The sequence below is a fragment of the Scyliorhinus torazame genome, chromosome 2 (genome assembly GCF_047496885.1).
Source record: "Scyliorhinus torazame isolate Kashiwa2021f chromosome 2, sScyTor2.1, whole genome shotgun sequence".
Taxonomy (NCBI): Eukaryota; Metazoa; Chordata; class Chondrichthyes; order Carcharhiniformes; family Scyliorhinidae; genus Scyliorhinus; species Scyliorhinus torazame.
Genome location: NC_092708.1, coordinates 198,992,890 through 199,013,807, shown reverse-complemented (window position 1 = coordinate 199,013,807; position 20,918 = coordinate 198,992,890). Strand labels below are relative to the sequence as shown.

The 20,918-nt window shown below is 52.5% G+C and overlaps 1 protein-coding gene across 8 annotated transcripts in view; it reads left to right on the top strand.

The window, feature by feature from the left end:
• The window catches only part of LOC140395077 (uncharacterized), a 659,825-nt gene that overhangs the window by 615,181 nt on the left and 23,726 nt on the right, over positions 1–20,918 (top strand). For all 8 annotated transcript variants that reach the window (XM_072482474.1, XM_072482512.1, XM_072482492.1 and 5 more), the window contains 2 exons: positions 6,804–6,986; positions 13,950–14,132. In XM_072482474.1, coding sequence (XP_072338575.1) covers positions 6,804–6,986; positions 13,950–14,132 — 366 coding nt within the window. The remainder of the gene's footprint in view (positions 1–6,803; positions 6,987–13,949; positions 14,133–20,918) is intronic.

Below are 20,918 nucleotides of genomic sequence, written 5' to 3'. Positions count from 1 at the left end.
TCAGTCTGAAGCTCTACCAGGCCATTCACAATTTTGGCATCCTATTTGACCCAGAGATGTGTTTCCAACCATGTAACTGTTTCATCACCAAAACTATCTTTTCACTTCCAGAACATTGCCCCCTTCTGCCATTCAGCTCGTCTGCTCCTGAAACCCTCGTCCTCTAGACTTAGCTGTTCCAATGCAGTCCCGGTCTTGGTGGAAGAGGTGGGTTTTAAGGAGGACAGACAGAAGGAAAGTTTTCATGAGTGAATTCCAGAGTTTAGGACTGGACAGCGGAAGTCACAGACCCCAGTAGTGGAATGATGAAATTGGGGAGGCTCAAGAGGCCAGAATTTGGAGAGATCAGGGGCCGGCGTAATTCTCTGTTCCTGAGACTAAAGGTGGGATTCTCCGCTTGCCGATGCCAAAATCGGGAAATGCGATTGGGCAGAGAATCCCTTTTGATGCTGAAATCGGGGGCGGCGCCTGTTTTCAGACACTCCGCCCCCTACAAAATGGCGTGATCAGGCAGTACGTGGCACGCCGTTGGGATGGCCTCAGGACGTCATCTGAAGGCCCTCCCCCGATGCTCCCCCCGCAATGGGCCGAGTTCCCGACGCAGTGGGACACGTGTGCTCTGAGTTTATGTCAAACTCGTGTGGCGGCTGCGGACTGTGTCTAGCACCGCCATAGACTGGAGAGGGGAGCCGTTCTGCTGGGGGGCTTCGGCAGGGTCTGGAGGGACTGGTGGGGCTGGTCCAGCAATGGCGAGGGTGGGTACAGGGGGGCCATGTGCGTCCACGGACCCGGCCATTCTCCGGCCATTTATGTCGGGAAGTTCCGGAGTTTTACGTGGCACGGCTGCTAGCCCCCCACCGGGCGGAGCATCGGTGCGGGGGCGGCACCAACGATTTTATCGTAAAACTAGACACTGGACTCTGGACATTGCCTCAAAATTGGAGAATCCAGCCCGAAGTGTTGACGCCGACACATAATTGGTGGACTTTCATGACAGCAACTTGGTGCCACACCTGGACCGAGTTCACTATTGTTAAGGGGCTAGCACCGGCGTCACGTGGAACACAATCGATTCTCATGAGAAATGATGCCGGATCTGCTGGGTTCGCGATTGACACTCAGGAGGCTGACAAGCTGCAGCTGCATATACACACTTCACTCCCCACACATACCATCCCAGCCAGCAGGTGGCAGCGAGGAGAGCAGCACCAAAGTTTGCGGATGCAGAACTCGAGACCCTCCTGGATTCCGTGATTGAGAGGGAGATGACCCTGTACTCCGACCCAGGAAAGAGGCAGCCAACCGCCGCTGTTTGTCGTGCCCGAGCGCAGGTGGCAGAAGCAGTCAGCGGCGTGGGCAACATTGTCCGGCCAGCCAGCGGTGCTGTAAAAAACGGCACAACCTACTCGGGCGGCCAGGGTGAGTAGGCAGCACTGTACCCCTGGCACTAACCCCCATCCCACACACCCGTAACCCGACACCTGCTCCGCTCCACCAGGGGGGAGGATGAACCCCCACGCTGCACCACATGTCGGTACCCACATGTGGCCACTAAGGCCACCAGCTACCCACCCGCGCGCGGGGCTGTATGCGTCGGACTGTCTAACACTCGTTTTCGTTCCCCCCCCCACCGCCTATGCCCAGGAAAAGACCTCACACAACTGTTGGGAGCAGGAGGAGACAGGAGGGCGACGGCCGGATTGGCGGCTCCTCACTGTGGCTGAGCAGAGGGCCCTGGACTTGATCGGCAGCCCGGAGGCAAGGGAGGTCGCTGAGGTAGATTTCGACCGCGGGCAAGGAAGTGAGACCCTGCTTCGTTGCGGCTCCCTTGACATGTGTGTCAACTTTCCCCCTCTCCCCACACAACACTCACCCTCACCCCTACACCACCTGCAAGCCCACACCACCCCAACGCCAGCCCCATACCACTCTCACCTGACAGCACCCCTCACTCACATGGGCACCACCGTCCAGCCCGCAGTCTATTCATGCTTCTTGCCTTGTGTCTTACAGGACCTGCTGGTGATGGGGTGGGTACTCCTGGCATCCCCTGCTCCCAGACAATGCCCACCCGGAGAGCTCCTGGGACACTATCTGGTGCTCACCACACAGATGCTCCGGTACAGCAGGTGGAGGTAGGAACACACGAGGGGGCAGACGTTCGGAGGGCGGGCCTACCCCAGGGACCAGCTGCCATCCAGATGGGATTTAGGCTTCTGGAATGGACAGTCGCAGAGCCAGGGACCACATGAGGGATTGTTGGCGAGCATCCAGGACCTGGCGGTACAGTTGGGGGGAATGCAACCGGGTGCAGCAGCAGAGGTTGGTGCTGACAATGCGTGCCACCCAGGCCTACACTACACGGGTGGTGACCACGGTGCAGGCATTGGAAGCGACGGTTTTGGCTATGGTTCAGCATGTCAAAGGCCTGCTGTATTCTGTGCAGGCGCTGGCCGAGACCCAGGACAGGGTTGCCGTCTCACACAACCATGTACCTGAGCCACGAGACATTGCAGCGGCACTTCTGGGCGTGGCCCAATCACAGCAGGCCATGGCTGAGACCGCCAGCAGCATTACCCAGGCACTGGATAATGTGGCGCCGAGAGAGGTTGGTGGCTCAGTCCAGGAGGGAGATAGCACAGTCACTGGCTGATGTGACACAGACCCAGAAGGTGGTGGCACAGTCAATGGGTGATATGGCACAGTCCCAGACGGAGATGGTGCACTCCCTGTGTTCCAAGGCTGTGAGCCTGTGGACCCTGGTCGAGACCAAAGCGGGCCTCCAGGACTGGCAGCACCAGGGGGAGCATCAGGGAATAGCTCCGCTTGCACCCCCATCCCAAGGAGAAGCCTAGGAGACATCGGGCATCCCGAGAGAGGAGGAGGTGCTGGGGCCCGTGCCGGTGACTCCCACAGGGGAGGTGCCGGAACACTGCGGCACTTCGGACTCGCCCCACCCCTGTCCCTGGCGCATCAGAACAGGGCGGCACCACAGCACCTGGGAAACCTGAGCAGCAGCCGGGCCTATCCAGGCCCAGTCGCCCCAGAAGACGCCCATCAACAGGGACCCAAGTCGCAGGGCAGGAATCACAGCAGGCTGCCTCCTCTCCTGCTATACCATCTGGGGAACCACCTAGACATAGCATTAGGGCCTGTAAAGCCAGAAAGTTAGACATGTGTTAAATAGTCACAGGTGCAGTGCACAGTTGAGTTATAGGGGCTAAGGTACAAACCTGTACATATTTGTTCACATTAAACACCTATTATCACTGTTACAACCTGTCTCGGTGCTCTGCCGGATGGTTGTGACGGGTGGCTGGTCTGGGCTGGCCAGAGGATGGGGTGGGGGTTGAATGGCGGACATTGTGGGTGGTCCGGGCTCCCTACCACCCCCCCCCCACCCTGACTATCCGCACCACCGCCACCCCAGGGTATCGATGGGAGAGTGTGATGGAACGGCCAGCTCGCATGCATGGGTCACCCAGGTGGACGGTGGAAAGTGCTCCGGTGGGCAGGAGTCAGACATTGTCAGATGATGTGGAGCACCAGAGCTCATCGCAGGGCAGATTGTCATCGTCCTCCATCCCATGGACCAGACTCGGTGTTACTGCCAACTCAGGGCTGGCAGGTAGTGCGGCAGGTATATATGACGGAGGGTGTTGTAGGAAGGAGGGTGACCGGTGGGTAGATACCATGAGGCCCTGGGTACCAATCCACCATAAAGCTTTTCAAGACGCCAACATCTCCTTTTTGATATCTAGGTGACCCAGCTGTGACCCACATTCTGTCGGGTCCTTTTCCTCCTTCAAAATGGCTGAGACCGCCAGGGTGACCCATGCCCTTGGGCAGCACGGTAGCCTTGTGGATAGCACAATTGCTTCACAGCTTCAGGGTCCCAGGTTCGATTCTGGCTTGGGTCACTGTCTGTGCGGAGTCTGCACATCCTCCCCGTGTGTGCGTGGGTTTCCTCCGGGTGCTCCGGTTTCCTCCCACAGTCCAAAGATGTGCGGGTTAGGTGGATTGGCCATGATAAATTGCCCTTACTGTCCGAAATTGCCCTTAGTGTTGGCTGGGGTTACTGGGTTATGGGGATAGGGTGGCGGTGTTGACCTTGGGTGGGGTGCTCTTTCCAAGAGCCGGTGCAGACTCGATGGGCCGAATGGCCTCCTTCTGCTCTGTAAATTCTATGAAAATCCGGGAACTCCAGGCCTGCGCCAGTGTAATTGGCAAAATCCCCTTGGGATAAGGAATCGTTAAACATTTCTAATAACAGTGGGGTCAACTCCCCACAAATTTCTTGTAGAACTCAATGGGTTCATAAGTTCAAACGAAATTGGAGCAGAATTAGGCCATTTGGCCCATGGAGTCTGCTCCACCATTTGATCATGGCTGATCTCATCCTGGCCTTAACTCCACTGTCCTGCCCGCTCCCCATAGCCCGTCAACCCATTATCAATTAAAGATCTGTCTCACGCCTCCTTAAATTTACTCTCTGGCCCAGCATCCACCGCACTCTGGGGTAACGAATTCCACAGATTCACAACCCTTTGGCAGAAGTAGTTTCTCCTCAAATCTGTTTTAAATTTGCTACCACTTATCCTAAGACTATGGCCTCTCGATCTAGAATGCCCCAGAAGAGAAAGCATCAGCTCCACGTCTAATTTATCCATACTATTTATCATCTTGCATACCTCAGTTTGATGTCCCTCATTCTTCTAAACTTCAGAGAGTATCGGCCAAATCTGTTCAATCTCTGAAAAAAACCCTCATCGCTGGAATCAATCTAGCGAACCTCCTCTCAACTGTCTCCAATGCCACTACATTTTTCCTCAGGACTGTGCAGAATATTCAGGTGTCGTCTCACCAATGACTTGTACAATTGCAAAAAACCTCCTTACCTTTACACTCTATTCCTTTAGCTATCAATGCCAACATTCCATTCACTATCTTTATTATCTGCTGCACCTGCACTCTAGTTTTCTGTGACTCATGAACAAGGACCTTCAGATCCCTCTGCATCGGACCATCCCAAAGTCTCTCCTCATTTAGATGATAAGTTGCCGTCCAATTTATCCGACCAAAATTCATGACCTCACACTTTAAACTCCATCTGCCACATTTTGGCCCACTACCCTAACCTATGTATATGAATTTGGAAGGTTCTTATTTCCTCATTGTAACTTACTATCCCACCTATTTTTGAGTCGTCTGTGAATTTGGCTGTAGAACCTTCTATCCCTGTATCCAAGTCATTAATATGGATTGCAATTAGCTGCCGCCCAAGGACCACACCCTGTGGCACCCCACTAGTTACATCTTGTCGTCCAGAAACAGACCCATTTATCCTGACTGTCTTCTGCCCGTCAGCCAGTCTTCTATCCAAGCTAATAAATGACCCCTAACCCCATGTGATTTAATCTTGTGAATTAACCTTCTGTGCGGCACCTTATCAAACGCTTCCCGTAAGTCCAGATATACTACATCTACAGGAACCCCATTATCTACCTTGCTTATTGGGTAATCCATCCGGGCCCAGAGCTTTACCCAATGGCATTAAACCAATACATTTCATAATCTCCTCAGGGCCCAATAGGGATTCCAATTCCTCCCTTCTCCCCCTCTCCACCCCAGGAAGCACAATTCCTCCAAAAGCTGCTTCATGGGTGAATTCTCCTCCGGGCGCTCCCATCTACAAAGACTTCAATAAAAGGCGTCAAGCACAGCATTAACCTTACTTGCACCGTCTCCCTGGAGGCAGCCAGCCGCCTCAGCTGGTTTGGTAAATGTTTTCTCCTAGTCTTCATAGCACATCCCCCTCAAGCCCCGCAGCTGGCTGACTGCCTTACCCGTTGAGAGGAGCTCAAATTGTATCTGCAAATTTTTCCTACTCGCCAGCAACTCTGTGTCGGGGCAAGCGAGTACAGGCGGTCCACCTCAAAGATAGAATGCACCAGCCTCTGCCGCTCCACCTCCCAATCCATTCCTTGATAACTTGCAGGAAATTATCTCCCCCATAATGAGCGCCTTAAGGGCCTTCCACAACATAGAAGATGAGATAGACTCACACTCATTAAACGGCCCTCAGTGCTTTATTATCACCGACTAACAGTGCCATCTCAACTCCCAAGGAGCCAATCTGATCGCTCTGCTTCGAGAGAGAGCTGCCTCCACACCCTGTAACGCCAATGCCGAGTAAATGGGAGCTTGTGGAGGTCCTCATTTTCTCAGCAGAAGAGCCTCGAGAAGCTTACGAATCAGTCGCTAAATCGTTATTTGCTGGCTTCCTTGTCCTGGATTCTCTGAACATTTCTCTTGGTGGGAACCTTACCTTATTGAATTAATTACGTATTCATCCAAACAGCCTCCAAAAGCAAGATATCCATCCAGTAGAGAAATCTCCTCTCACTATTCTCAAGATATTAAATAAATGGATTCATAAAATGTGCTTACGTACACAGTTAATAAGCATTGCCCAGTAAATGGTGATAACATTGATAGCTGTGAAAATCACAAGGCTCGATATTTACCTTGGCTTCTGAATTCCTTTAATTTGTTAATATTCCCCAGATGGGACAGAGGTGCCAGAGCATACAAGGCTGCGGGCCAGGTCCTGAAAAATGGGTTTAGGTGCTTGATGGCCAACATGGGTGCGATGCGCCGAAGAGTCTCTTTCCGTGCTGTAAAAATTCTGTTACTCTGTCTCTCAGTTCAATCTAGTTCAACATGGGATCTCATAGTGTGGAGTTGGAGAAAACTGTGTGCAGCAGTGCTAAAAATAACCATCTTTCTATTTTTAAATCTAGAAAGGTTCACGAAAACGTTTCAGTCTGGATTTATCAAAGTATCGACCTTCATTAACGTCGATTGCAAGAGTAGAGAATGAAAGGGAGGACACTGAGGAGGCAGAAAACTCCACTTTGACAGCTCGTGATATTACTGAGGAACATCCTGAAGCTAAAGCTGCAGCTGATGAAGTCAAGCATGAGGTCAGTGGCCAGCAGGAACAGGTCAGCTGATGTGTATTAAAAGTTAGAGGGACATGACAAATGGACTAGCGTGCAGTGATTTTTTACATGTGCAGCACAATGGAATGTATTTGCACCCTGGGTGTGATTTTGGAGTTTTTCCTCTTTTGGTGAAGATCAAGTTATTCAGGATCGGCTGCCTCGAGTCAGCAAGCAACATTAGTGTGACCAAGAATAATTAGAGAGGGCAGACTGAGGGGCCTGGACATCTGACTATGCACAGAAACGGTCACACAGGGCACAGGATGTGCACTGCACACACTTGTTGTAATTGACTCAGGTAGCATCTAATATTCATCCTGCCTTATCGTTCTCATGAGTGAAACTTGCAGCCAGCGTTTCCCACACTGCTTCTTTCTTGCACATATGTGGGAGGCAGCAGATTTCAGGTATCAGTGATGCCACTTATGGCTTTGTCTCCCTCTCTTCCTCAGAGCATCTCAGCTTGTCCTTCAACTTAATACTGGGAAAATAAAAGCCATCGTCTTTGGTCCCCACCATTACTCCATGACTCTACCTGCCCTCAGTCTGAAGCTCTACCAGGCCATTCACAATTTTGGCATCCTATTTGACCCAGAGATGTGTTTCCAACCATGTAACTGTTCCATCACCAAAACTATCTTTTCCCTTCCAGAACATTGCCCCCTTCTGCCATTCAGCTCGTCTGCTCCTGAAACCCCCGTCCTCGAGACTTAGCTGTTCCAATGCACTCCAGGTCTTGGTGGAAGAGGTGGGTTTTAAGGAGGACAGACAGAAGTAAAGTCTTTTTGAATGAATTCCAGAGTTTAGGGCTGGACAGCTGAAGTCACAGACCCCAGTAGTGGAATGATGAAATTGGGGAGGCTCAAGAGGCCAAACTTTGGAGAGATCAGGGGCGGGCGTAATTCTCTGTTCCTGAGACTAAAGGTGGGATTCTCCGCTTGCCGATGCCAAAATCGGGAAATGCGATTGGGCAGAGAATCCCTTTTGATGCTGAAATCGGGGGCGGCGCCTGTTTTCAGACACTCCGCCCCCTACAAAATGGCGTGATCAGGCAGTACGTGGCACGCCATTGGGATGGCCTCAGGACGTCATCTGAAGGCCCTCCCCCGATGCTCCCCCCGCAATGGGCCGAGTTCCCGACGCAGTGGGACACGTGTGCTCTGAGTTTATGTCAAACTCGTGTGGCGGCTGCGGACTGTGTCTAGCGCCGCCATAGACTGGGGAGGGGAGCCGTTCTGCTGGGGGGCTTCGGCAGGGTCTGGAGGGACTGGTGGGGCTGGTCCAGCAATGGCGAGGGTGGGTACAGGGGGGCCATGTGCGTCCACGGACCCGGCCATTCTCCGGCCATTTATGTCAGGAAGTTCCAGAGTTTTAGGTGGCACGGCTGCTAGCCCCCCACCGGGCGGAGCATCGGTGCGGGGGCGGCACCAACGATTTTATCGTAAAACTAGACACTGGACTCTGGACATTGCCTCAAAATTGGAGAATCCAGTCCGAAGTGTTGATGCTGACACATGATTTGTGGACTTTCATGACAGCAACTTGGTGCCACACCTGTACCGAGTTCACTATGGTTAAGGGGCTAGCACCGGCGTCACATGGAACACAATCGATTCTCATGAGAAATGGTGCCAGATCTGCTGGGTTTGCGATTGACACTCAGGAGGCTGACAAGCTGCAGCTGCATATACACGCTTCACTCCCCACACATACCATCCCAGCCAGCAGGGGGCAGCGAGGAGAGCAGCACCAAAGATCGCGGATGCAGAACTCGAGACCCTCCTGGATTCCGTGATTGAGAGGGAGGTGGCCCTGTACTCCGACCCAGGAAAGAGGCAGCCAACCGCCGCTGTTTGTCGTGCCCGAGCGCAGGTGGCAGAGGCAGTCAGCGGCGTGGGCAACGTTGTCCGGCCAGCCAGCGGTGCTGTAAAAAACGGCACAACCTACTCGGGCGGCCAGGGTGAGTAGGCAGCACTGTACTCCTGGCACTAACCCCCATCCCACACACCCGTAACCCGACACCTGCTCCGCTCCACCAGGGGGGAGGATGAACCCACACGCTGCATCACATGTCGGTACCCACCTGTGGCCACTGAGGCCACCAGCTACCCACCCGCGGGGCTGCATGCATCGGACTGTCTAACACTGTCGTTTTCGCTCCCCCCCCCACCGCCTATGCCCAGGAAAAGACCTCACACAACTGTTGGGAGCAGGAGGAGACAGGAGGGCGACGGCCGGATTGGCGGCTCCTCACTGTGGCTGAGCAGAGGGCCCTGGACTTGATCGGCAGCCCGGAGGCAAGGGAGGTCGCTGAGGTAGATTTTGACCGCGGGCAAGGAAGTGAGACCCTGCTTAGTTGCGGCTCCCTTGACATGTGTGTCAACTCTCCCCCTCTCCCCACACAACACTCACCCTCACCCCTACACCACCTGCTAGCCCACCCCACCCCAACACTAGCCCCATACCACATTCACCTGACAGCACCCCTCACTCACATGGGCACCACCCCCCAGCCCGCAGTCTATTCATGCTTCTTGCCTTGTGTCTTACAGGACCTGCTGGTGATGGGGTGGGTACTCCTGGCATCACCTGCTCCCAGACAATGCCCACCCGGAGAGCTCCTGGGACACTATCTGGTGCTCACCACACAGATGCTCCGGTACAGCAGGTGGAGGTAGGAACACACGAGGGGGCAGACGTTCGGAGGGCGGGCCTACCCCAGGGACCAGCTGCCATCCAGATGGGATTTAGGCTTCTGGAATGGACAGTCGCAGAGCCAGGGACCACATGAGGGATTGTCGGCGAGCATCCAGGACCTGCAGGTACAGTTGGGGGGAATGCAACCGGGTGCAGCAGCAGAGGTTGGTGCTGACAATGCGTGCCACCCAGGCCTACACTACACGGGTGGTGACCACGGTGCAGGCATTGGAAGCGACGGTTTTGGCTCTGGTTCAGCATGTCCAAGGCCTGTTGTATTCTGTGCAGGAGCTGGCCGAGACCCAGGACAGGGTTGCCGTCTCACACAAACATGTGCCTGAGCCACCTGGACATTGCAGCGGCACTTCTGGGCGTGGCCCAATCACAGCAGGCCATGGCTGAGACCGTCAGCAGCATTACCCAGGCACTGGATAATGTGGCGCCGAGAGAGGTTGGTGGCTCAGTCCAGGAGGGAGATAGCACAGTCACTGGCTGATGTGACACAGACCCAGAAGGTGGTGGCACAGTCAATGGGTGATATGGCACAGTCCCAGACGGAGATGGTGCACTCCCTGTGTTCCAAGGCTGCGAGCCTGTGGACCCTGGTCGAGACCAAAGCGGGCCTCCAGGACTGGCAGCACCAGGGGGAGCATCAGGGAATAGCTCCGCTTGCACCCCCATCCCAAGGAGAAGCCTAGGAGACATCGGGCATCCCGAGAGAGGAGGAGGTGCTGGGGCCCGTGCCGGTGACTCCCACAGGGGAGGTGCCGGAACACTGCGGCACTTCGGACTCGCCCCACCCCTGTCCCTGGCGCATCAGAACAGGGCGGCACCACAGCACCTGGGAAACCTGAGCAGCAGCCGGGCCTATCCAGGCCCAGTCGCCCCAGAAGACGCCCATCAACAGGGACCCAAGTCGCAGGGCAGGAATCACAGCAGGCTGCCTCCTCTCCTGCTATACCATCTGGGGAACCACCTAGACATAGCATTAGGGCCTGTAAAGCCAGAAAGTTAGACATGTGTTAAATAGTCACAGGTGCAGTGCACAGTTTAGTTATAGGGGCTAAGGTACAAACCTGTACATATTTGTTCACATTAAACACCTATTATCACTGTTACAACCTGTCTCGGTGCTCTGCCGGATGGTTGTGACGGGTGGCTGGTCTGGGCTGGCCAGAGGATAGGGTGGGGGTGGAATGGCGGACATTGTGGGTGGCCCGGGCTCCCTACCACCCCCCCCCTGACTATCCGCAGCACCGCCACCCCAGGGTATCGATGGCCAGCTCGCATGCATGGGTCACCCAGGTGGACGGTGGAAAGTGCTCCGGTGGGCAGGAGTCAGACATTGTCAGATGATGTGGAGCACCAGAGCTCATCGCAGGGCAGGTTGTCATCGTCCTCCATCCCATGGACCAGACTCGGTGTTACTGCCAACTCAGGGCCCCCACCCCGTAGTGCAGCAGGCATGTATGACGGAGGGTGTTGTAGGCAGGAGGGTGACCGGTGGGTAGATACCATCAGGCCCTGGGTATCAATCCACCTTAAAGCTTTTCAAGACGCCAACATCTCCTTTTTCACATCTACGTGACCCAGCTGTGACCCACATTCTGTCGGGTCCTTTTCCTCCTTAAAAATCCGGGAAATCCAGGCCTGCGCCAGTGTAATTGGCAAAATCCCCTTGGGATAAGGAATCGTTAAACATTTCTAATAACAGTGGGGTCAACTCCCCACAAATTTTTTGTAGAACTCAATGGGTTCATAAGTTCAAACGAAATTGGAGCAGAATTAGGCCATTTGGCCCATGGAGTCTGCTCCACCATTTGATCATGGCTGATCTCATCCTGGCCTTAACTCCACTGCCCTGCCCGCTCCCCATAGCCCGTCAACCCATTATCAATTAAAGATCTGTCTCACGCCTCCTTAAATTTACTCTCTGGCCCAGCATCCACCGCATTCTGGGGTAACGAATTACACAGATTCACAACCCTTTGGCAGAAGTAGTTTCTCCTCAAATCTGTTTTAAATTTGCTACCACTTATCCTAAGACTGTGGCCTCTCGATCTAGAATGCCCCAGAAGAGAAAGCATCAGCTCCACGTCTAATTTATCCATACTATTTATCATCTTGCATACCTCAGTTTGATGTCCCTCATTCTTCTAAACTTCAGAGAGTATCGGCCAAATCTGTTCAATCTCTGAAAAAAACCCTCATCGCTGGAATCAATCTAGCGAACCGCCTCTCAACTGTCTCCAATGCCACTACATTTTTCCTCAGGACTGTGCAGAATATTCAGGTGTCGTCTCACCAATGACTTGTACAATTGCAAAAAACCTCCTTACCTTTACACTCTATTCCTTTAGCTATCAATGCCAACATTCCATTCACTATCTTTATTATCTGCTGCACCTGCACTCTAGTTTTCTGTGACTCATGAACAAGGACCTTCAGATCCCTCTGCATCGGACCATCCCAAAGTCTCTCCTCATTTAGATGATAAGTTGCCGTCCAATTTATCCGACCAAAATTCATGACCTCACACTTTAAACTCCATCTGCCACATTTTGGCCCACTAACCTAACCTATGTATATGAATTTGGAAGGTTCTTATTTCCATATTGTAACTTACTATCCCACCTATTTATGAGTTGTCTGTGAATTTGGCTGTAGAACCTTCTATCCCTGTATCCAAGTCATTAATATGGATTGCAATTAGCTGCCGCCCAAGGACCACACCCTGTGGCACCCCACTAGTTACATCTTGTCGTCCAGAAACAGACCCATTTATCCTGACTGTCTTCTGCCCGTCAGCCAGTCTTCTATCCAAGCTAATAAATGACCCCTAATCCCATGTGATCTAATCTTGTGAATTAACCTTCTGTGCGGCGCCTCATCAAATGCCTTCCAGAAGTCCAGGTATACTACATCTACAGGATCCCCGTTATCTACCTTGCTTATTGGGTAATCCATCCGGGCCCGGACCTTTACCCGATGGCATCAAACCAATACATTTCATAATCTCCTCAGGGCCCAATAGGGATTCCAATTCCTCCCTTCTCCCCCTCTCCACCCTGGGAAGAACAATTCCTCCAAAAGCTGCTTCATGGGTGAATTCTCCTCCGGGTGCTCCCATCTACAAAGACTTCAATAAAAGGCTTCAAGCACAGCATTAACCTTTCTTGCACCGTCTCCCGAGTGGCAGCCAGCCGCCTCAGCTGGCGTGGTAAATGTTTTCTTCTAGTCTTCATAGCACATCCCCCTCAAGCGCCGCAGCTGGCTGACTGCCTTACCCGTTGAGAGGAGCTCAAATTGTATCTGCAAATTGTTCCTACTCGCCAGCAACTCTGTGTCGGGGCAAGCGAGTACAGGCGGTCCACCTCAAAGATAGAATGCACCAGCCTCTGCCGCTCCACCTCCCAATCCCTTCCTTGATGACTTGCAGGAAATTATCTACCCCATAATGAGCGCCTTAAGGGCCTTTCACAACATAGAAGATGAGATAGACTTACACTCATTAAACGGCCCTCAGTGCTTTATTATCACCGACTAACAGTGCCATCTCAACTCCCAAGGAGCCAATCTGATCGTTCTGCTTCGAGAGAGAGCTGCCTCCACACCCTGTAATGCCAATGCCGAGTAAATGGGAGCTTATGGAGGTCCTCATTTTCTCAGCAGAAGAGCCTCGAGAAGCTTACTAATCAGTCGCTAAATCGTTATTTGCTGGCTTCCTTGTCCTGGATTTTCTGAACATTTCTCTCGGTGGGAACCTTACCTTATTGAATTAATTAAGTTTTCACCCAAACAGCCTTCAAAAGCAAGATATTCCATCCAGTAGAGAAACCTCCTCTCACTATTCTCAAGATATTAAATAAATGGATTCATAAAATGTGCTTACATACACAGTTAATAAGCATTGCCCAGTAAATGGTGATAACATTGATAGCTGTGAAAATCACACGGCTCGATATTTACCTTGGCTTCTGAATTCCTTTAATATGTAAATATTCCCCAGATGGGACAGAGGTGCCAGAACATACAAGGCTGCGGGCCAGGTCCTGAAAAATGGGTTTAGGTGCTTGATGGCCAACATGGGCGTGATGGGCCGAAGTGTCTCTTTCCGTGCTGTAAAAATTCTGTGACTCTGTCTCTCAGTTCAATCTAGTTCAACATGGGAGCTCGTAGTGTGGAGTTGGAGAAAACTGTGTGCAGCAGTGCTAAAAATAACCATCTTTCTATTTTTAAATCTAGAAAGGTTCACAAAAACGTTTCAGTCTGGATTTATCAAAGTATCGACCTTCATTAACGTCGATTGCAAGAGTAGAGAATGAAAGGGAGGACACTGAGGAGGCAGAAAACTCCACTTTGACATCTCGTGATATTACTGAGGAACATCCTGAAGCTAAAGCTGCAGCTGATGAAGTCAAGCATGAGGTCAGTGGCCAGCAGGAACAGGTCAGCTGATGTGTATTAAAAGTTAGAGGGACATGACAAATGGACTAGCGTGCAGTGATTTTTTACATGTGCAGCACAATGGAATGTATTTGCACCTTGGGTGAGATTTTGGAGTTTTTCCTCTTTTGGTGAAGATCAAGTTATTCAGGATCGGCTGCCTCGAGTCAGTAAGCAACATTAGTGTGACCAAGAATAATTAGAGAGGGCAGACTGAGGGGCCTGGACATCTGACTATGCACAGAAATGGTCACACAGGGCACAGGATGTGCACTGCACACATTTGTTGTAATTGACTCAGGTAGTATCTAATATTCATCCTGCCTTATTGTTCTCATGAGTGAAACTTGCAGCCAGCGTTTCCCACACTGTTTCTTTCTTGCACATATGTGGGAGGCAGCAGATTTCAGGTATCAGTGATGCCACTTATGGCTTTGTCTCCCTCTCTTCCTCAGAGCATCTCAGCTTGTCCTTCAACTAAATACCGGGAAAATAAAAGCCATCGTCTTTGGTCCCCACCATTACTCCATGACTCTACCTGCCCTCAGTCTGAAGCTCTGCGAGGCCATTCACAATTTTGGCATCCTATTTGACCCAGAGATGTGTTTCCAACCATGTAACTGTTCCATCACCAAAACTATCTTTTCCCTTCCAGAACATTGCCCCCTTCTGCCATTCAGCTCGTCTGCTCCTGAAACCCTCGTCCTCTAGACTTAGCTGTTCCAATGCAGACCCGGTCTTGGTGGAAGAGGTGGGTTTTAAGGAGGACAGACAGAAGTAAAGTATTTTCGATTGAATTCCAGAGTTTAGGGCTGGACAGCTGAAGTCACAGACCCCAGTAGTGGAATGATGAAATTGGGGAGGCTCAAGAGGCCAAAATTTGGAGAGATCAGGGGCGGGCGTAATTCTCTGTTCCTGAGACTAAAGGTGGGATTCTCCGCTTGCCGATGCCAAAATCGGGAAATGCGATTGGGCAGAGAATCCCTTTTGATGCTGAAATCGGGTGCGGCGCCTGTTTTCAGACACTCCGCCCCCTACAAAATGGCATAATCAGGCAGTACGTGGCACGCCGTTGGGATGGCCTCAGGGCGTCATCTGAAGGCCCTCCCCCGATGCTCCCCCCGCAATGCGCCGAGTTCCCGACGCAGTGGGACACGTGTGCTCTGAGTTTATGTCAAACTCGGGTGGCGGCTGCAGACTGTGTCTCGCGCCGCCATAGACTGGGGAGGGGAGCCGTTCTGCTGGGGGGCTTCGGCAGGGTCTGGAGGGACTGGTGGGGCTGGTCCAGCAATGGCGAGGGTAGGTACAGGGGGGTCATGTGTGTTCACGGACTCGGCCATTCTCCGGCCGTTTATGTCGGGAAGTTCCAGAGTTTTATGTGGCACGGCTGCTAGCCCCCCACCGGGCGGAGCATCGGTGTGGGGGCGGCGCCAACAATTTCATCGTAAAACTAGACAGTTCCTCTGGACATTGCCTCAAAATTGGAGAATCCAGCCCGAACTGTTGACGCCGACACATAATTGGTGGACTTTCATGACAGCAACTTGGTGCCACACCTGGACCGAGTTCACTATTGTTAAGGGGCTAGCACCGGCGTCACGTGGAACACAATCGATTCTCATGAGAAATGGTGCCGGATCTGCTGGGTTCGCGATTGACACTCAGGAGGCTGACAAGCTGCAGCTGCATATACACACTTCACTCCCCACACACACCATCCCAGCCAGCAGGTGGCAGCGAGGAGAGCAGCACCAAAGTTCGCGGATGGAGAACTCAAGACCCTCCTGGATTCCGTGATTGAGAGGGAGATGACCCTGTACTCCGACCCAGGAAAGAGGCAGCCAACCGCCGCCGTTTGTCATGCCCGGGCGCAGGTGGCAGAGGCGGTCACCCTTTAATGTATTTGTTGCTTTTCCTAGCACACGGATTTTTCCCGAGGTGTGGGATTACAATTATGGACATGTGGGTTTTTAAACACAAAACACTGTTTATTCCATGAACTCAACTTAACATCTTAAATAAACATTGGATCTCTTAACATCCCTTACTTCAAAGATAACTCAGAAAATATTGCAACAGTAAATAACTCCTTCAAATGTTTCTTCAAACTTCCAAGAGACTTAACACCTTTAAACAGTATCACATCAAGTTAAAGGATATATATATATATTTTCTGTAGAATGGCAGAGATATATTAGCTTGGTTGACTTCAGCTCCAGCGCCTTGCTTTCTTCCTGCAGCTCTCTGAACACACACAGACACACACAAACTGCTTTTTCCAACTGGCTTTCTCCCTTCAAGCAACTCACAACAAACCAGAACTTCTCAAGCTGCTGTCTCAAACTGGCTTTCTCCTTTTAATCAGCTCACAGCAAAAAAAAACTTCTCAAGCTACTGTCTCAAACTGGCTTTCTCCTTTTAGTCAGCTCACAGCAAAACAGCCAGGCACTTTTAAACTGCTCTCAGCAAAACCAGCCAGGCACTTTTCAAACTTCAAAACCAAACTGCAAAATGGCTGACCTGACCTCAGCCCCACCCACTCTCTGACATCACTGTTTTCTTAAAGGTACATTGCTTAAACATCCATGTCTTAAAGGCACTCTCACATGACAATATTTTCAATTACAAGGACGCCAGTAGCGCGCATGCGGATGAATCGGGTGAGCTGGGTGTACTTCGGGCTATGCCCGTGGGACAAGGCAGAGGTGCCCACTCTCCCAGGTGCTGTTTGCCTTGGCAAGAGAGCCATTGACAATGGCGCTTAAAGCGTTGAGAAGCTGGAAAGGGATTGTGAGCGGGCGGGGGAGGGTTGATTGAGCACAGGGTCTCGCTGTACAGGAAAAGCTGCTGCTTTATATCTCGGATCAACTGGTGGTATGGGGGCAATTCCGAGTATTCTGGAGGGGTTTGACCGGTTTCCAGATATAAGCTTAACATGGGGAAGAGTGAGGTGTTCCCGATCAAGGCCAGGGAGCACGAGAGGAGGTTGGGTAAGCCGCCATTAAAGGTGGTGGGGGCGAGCTTCAGATATTTGGGTATCCAGGTGGCATGGGGATGGGAGCAGCTCCCCAAATTGAACTTGGCGTGGTTGTTGGAACAGATGAGGGGGGATTTTAAGAGGTGGGATGTGCTGCCACTATCGCTGGTGGGGCGAGTGCAGACAGTGAAAATGGCGGTGTGCGGGGAGGCCCGCGAACCATGTTCACATGTTTTGGGCATGTCCAAAACTGAACGGGTTCTGGAAGGGGTTTGCGGAGGTAATGTCCAAGGTGTTGAGGGCGACGTGACCCCAAGTCTAGAAGTGGCGATATTTGGAGTGTCAGATGACCCGGGAGTCCGGGGGAGGCGGGGGAGAGAGGTTCCCTAATAAAGTTTGCCTCATTACACATGACTAAATCCAGAATTGCCCCTAGTAGACTCTGTCACAAGCTGCTCCAAAATAAAACATCTGATAGACATTTCACAAATTCCTTTTCTTGGGATCCACTATCAACCTGATTTTCCCAGTCCACCACATTGAAGTGCCCCATGATTATTGTAATATTGACATTTTTACAAGCTTTTTCTACCTCCTGATTTATTTTCTGCCCCTTAAGAAGGTCGACTGATGGGTTTGCCTGGAGGTGGAAGTAGTTCATCGACTTCTTCAACGAGAATTGAGGCATCAGCAGGTGGTGGGTTGAGGGGGGATGGGGGGAAAAAGGGATTAAAATGGGGAAGGCAGGACGGAAGGAAGGGAATGGCAGGGGGAAACGGTCCCCAAGTCCTTCAAAAGAGTATTAGCAAATGAAATTTGACAGGGAGCCATGCAAGGATACGTTATGACAGGTGATCTATATCTTGGGTGGAAGAGGTGGGTTTTAAGGAGGACCGACAGAAGGAAAGTTTTCATGAGTGAATTCCAGAGTTTAGGGCTGGACAGCGGAGGTCACAGACCCCAGTAGTGGAATGATGAAATTGGGGAGGCTCAAGAGGCCGAAATTTGGAGAGATCAGGGGCCGGCGTAATTCTCTGTTCCTGAGACTAAGTGTTGACACTGATGCAGAATTCGTGGACTTTCACAACAGCAAACGTGGCACCTCACCTGGACCGAGTCCAATACTGCTAAGGGGCTAGCACCGGTGTCGCATGGAACACAATCGATTCTCATGAGAAAAGGTGCTGGATTTGCTGGTTTCACGATTTGCACTCAGGAAGCTGACAAGCTGCAGCTGCATATACACACTTCACTCCCCACACACACCATCCCAGCCAACAAGATGGCAGCTAGAAGAGCGGCACCAAGGTTCGCGGATGCAGAGCTCGAGATGTTCCATGATGCAGTGGAGGGAAGGAGGATGACCCTGTACCCCGATTCAGGAAAGAGGCTGCCAGCCATCAGCATTTGCCGTGCCTGGGCGCAGGTGGCAGAGGTGGTCAGCACCGTGGGCAACATCATCCAAACGGCCAGCAGTGCCGTGAAAAACTGACCTACTTAGGGCCGCCAGGGTAAGTCGGCAGCACTGTGCCCCGTCACCAACCCGCACCCCGTCAGCCCCCCACCAGGAGGGAGGGCGAACCCCCACATGTCGGGACCCATACCAGCTGCCATGGCCGAGTGCCCAAGCCACTGAAGCCACCAGCTACCCACCCCCTGGTATGCATGCGTCGGACTGTCTAGCGTTGTCGTTTTCCGATTTCTCTCCCACCCCAGGAATAGGCCTCGCACAACCTCCAGGAGCAGGACAAGATAGGGGGGTGACCACAGGATCTGCGGCTCCTCACTGTTGCTGAATAGAGGGCCCTGGACTTGGTCGGCAGCCCGGAGGAAAGGGAGGTTGCTGAGTGGAGATTGCAAGACGTGAGACCCGGCTTAGTTGCTACCCAGGCCAACACTACACGTGTGGCGACCACTCAACAGTTTTGGCTATGGTTCAGCATGTCCAAGGCCTGTTGTATCCTGTGCAGGTGCTGGCCGAGACCCAGGACAGGGTTGCCGTCTCACACAATCATGTACCTGAGCCACCTGGGCATTGCAGCGGCGCTTCTGGACATGGCCCAATCACAGCAGGCCATGGCTGAGAACGTCGGAGGCATTGCCCAGGCGATGGCCGACGTGGCGCCGACACAGATGTTGGTGGCTCAGTCCAGGAGGGAGATAGCACAGTCACTGGCTTATGTGACACAGACCCAGAAGGTGGTGGCACAGTCAATGGGTGTTATGGCGCAGTCCCAGACAGAGATAGTCCACTCCCTGTGTGCCAAGCCCGCGAGCCTGTGGACCCTGGTCGAGACCGGCGTGGGCCTCCAGGACTGGCAGCACCAGGTGGCAGGGGAGCCTCAGGGGATAGCTCAGCTCGTACCGCAGTCCCAAAGAGAAACCTGGGGGACATTGGCACCTCGAGGGAGGAGGAGGTGATGGCCCCATGCCAGTGACTCCCACAGGGGAGGTGCCGGAACACTGCAGCACCTCGGACTCTCACCTCCTGTCCCTGGCACATCCGTAACACCCGAGCAGCAGCTGTGCCCATCCAGGTCGGCACACCCCAGAAGACCCCCGCCAAGGGGGGCCCAGGTCTCAGGGCAGGAATCACAGCATGCCACCTCCACTCCTGCTGTACTGTCTGGGGAACCACCTAGACATAGCATTAGGGCCCGGAAGACCAGAAAGATAGACACATGTTAAGTAGTCAAAGGTGCAGGGTACAGTTGAGTTATAGGGGCTAGGGCACAAACCTGTACATATTTGTTCACGTTAAACACCTGTTATCACTGTTACAACCTGTCTCGGTGCTCTGTCAGATGGGTGTGACGGGTAGCTGGTCTGGGCTGGCCAGAGGGTGGGGTGGGGGTGGAAATGCGCACATTGTGGCTGGCCCAGGATCCCCACTCCCACCTACTCCCACCCCTGACTATCCGCACCATCGTCACACCAGGGTATCGATGGGAGAGTGTGGTGGAACGGCCAGCTCGCATACAGGGATCACCCAGGCGGACGAAAGTGCTCCAGTGGGCAGGGGTCAGACATATTCAGATGATGTGGAGCACCAGAGCTCATCGCAGGGCAGGTTGTCATCGTCCTCCATCCCATGGACCAGACTCGGTGTTACTGCCAACTCAGGGCCCCCACCCCGTAGTGCAGCAGGCATGTATGACGGAGGGTGTTGTAGGCAGGAGGGTGACCGGTGGGTAGATACCATCAGGCCCTGGGTACCAATCCACCTTAAAGCTTTTCAAGACGCCAACATCTCCTTTTTCACATCTACGTGACCCAGCTGTGACCCACATTCTGTCGGGTCCTTTTCCTCCTTAAAAATCCGGGAAATCCAGGCCTGCGCCAGTGTAATTGGCAAAATCCCCTTGGGATAAGGAATCGTTAAACATTTCTAATAACAGTGGGGTCAACTCCCCACAAATTTTTTGTAGAACTCAATGGGTTCATAAGTTCAAACGAAATTGGAGCAGAATTAGGCCATTTGGCCCATGGAGTCTGCTCCACCATTTGATCATGGCTGATCTCATCCTGGCCTTAACTCCACTGCCCTGCCCGCTCCCCATAGCCCGTCAACCCATTATCAATTAAAGATCTGTCTCACGCCTCCTTAAATTTACTCTCTGGCCCAGCATCCACCGCACTCTGGGGTAACGAATTCCACAGATTCACAACCCTTTGGCAGAAGTAGTTTCTCCTCAAATCTGTTTTAAATTTGCTACCACTTATCCTAAGACTATGGCCTCTCGATCTAGAATGTCCCAGAAGAGGAAGCATCAGATCCACGTCTAATTTAT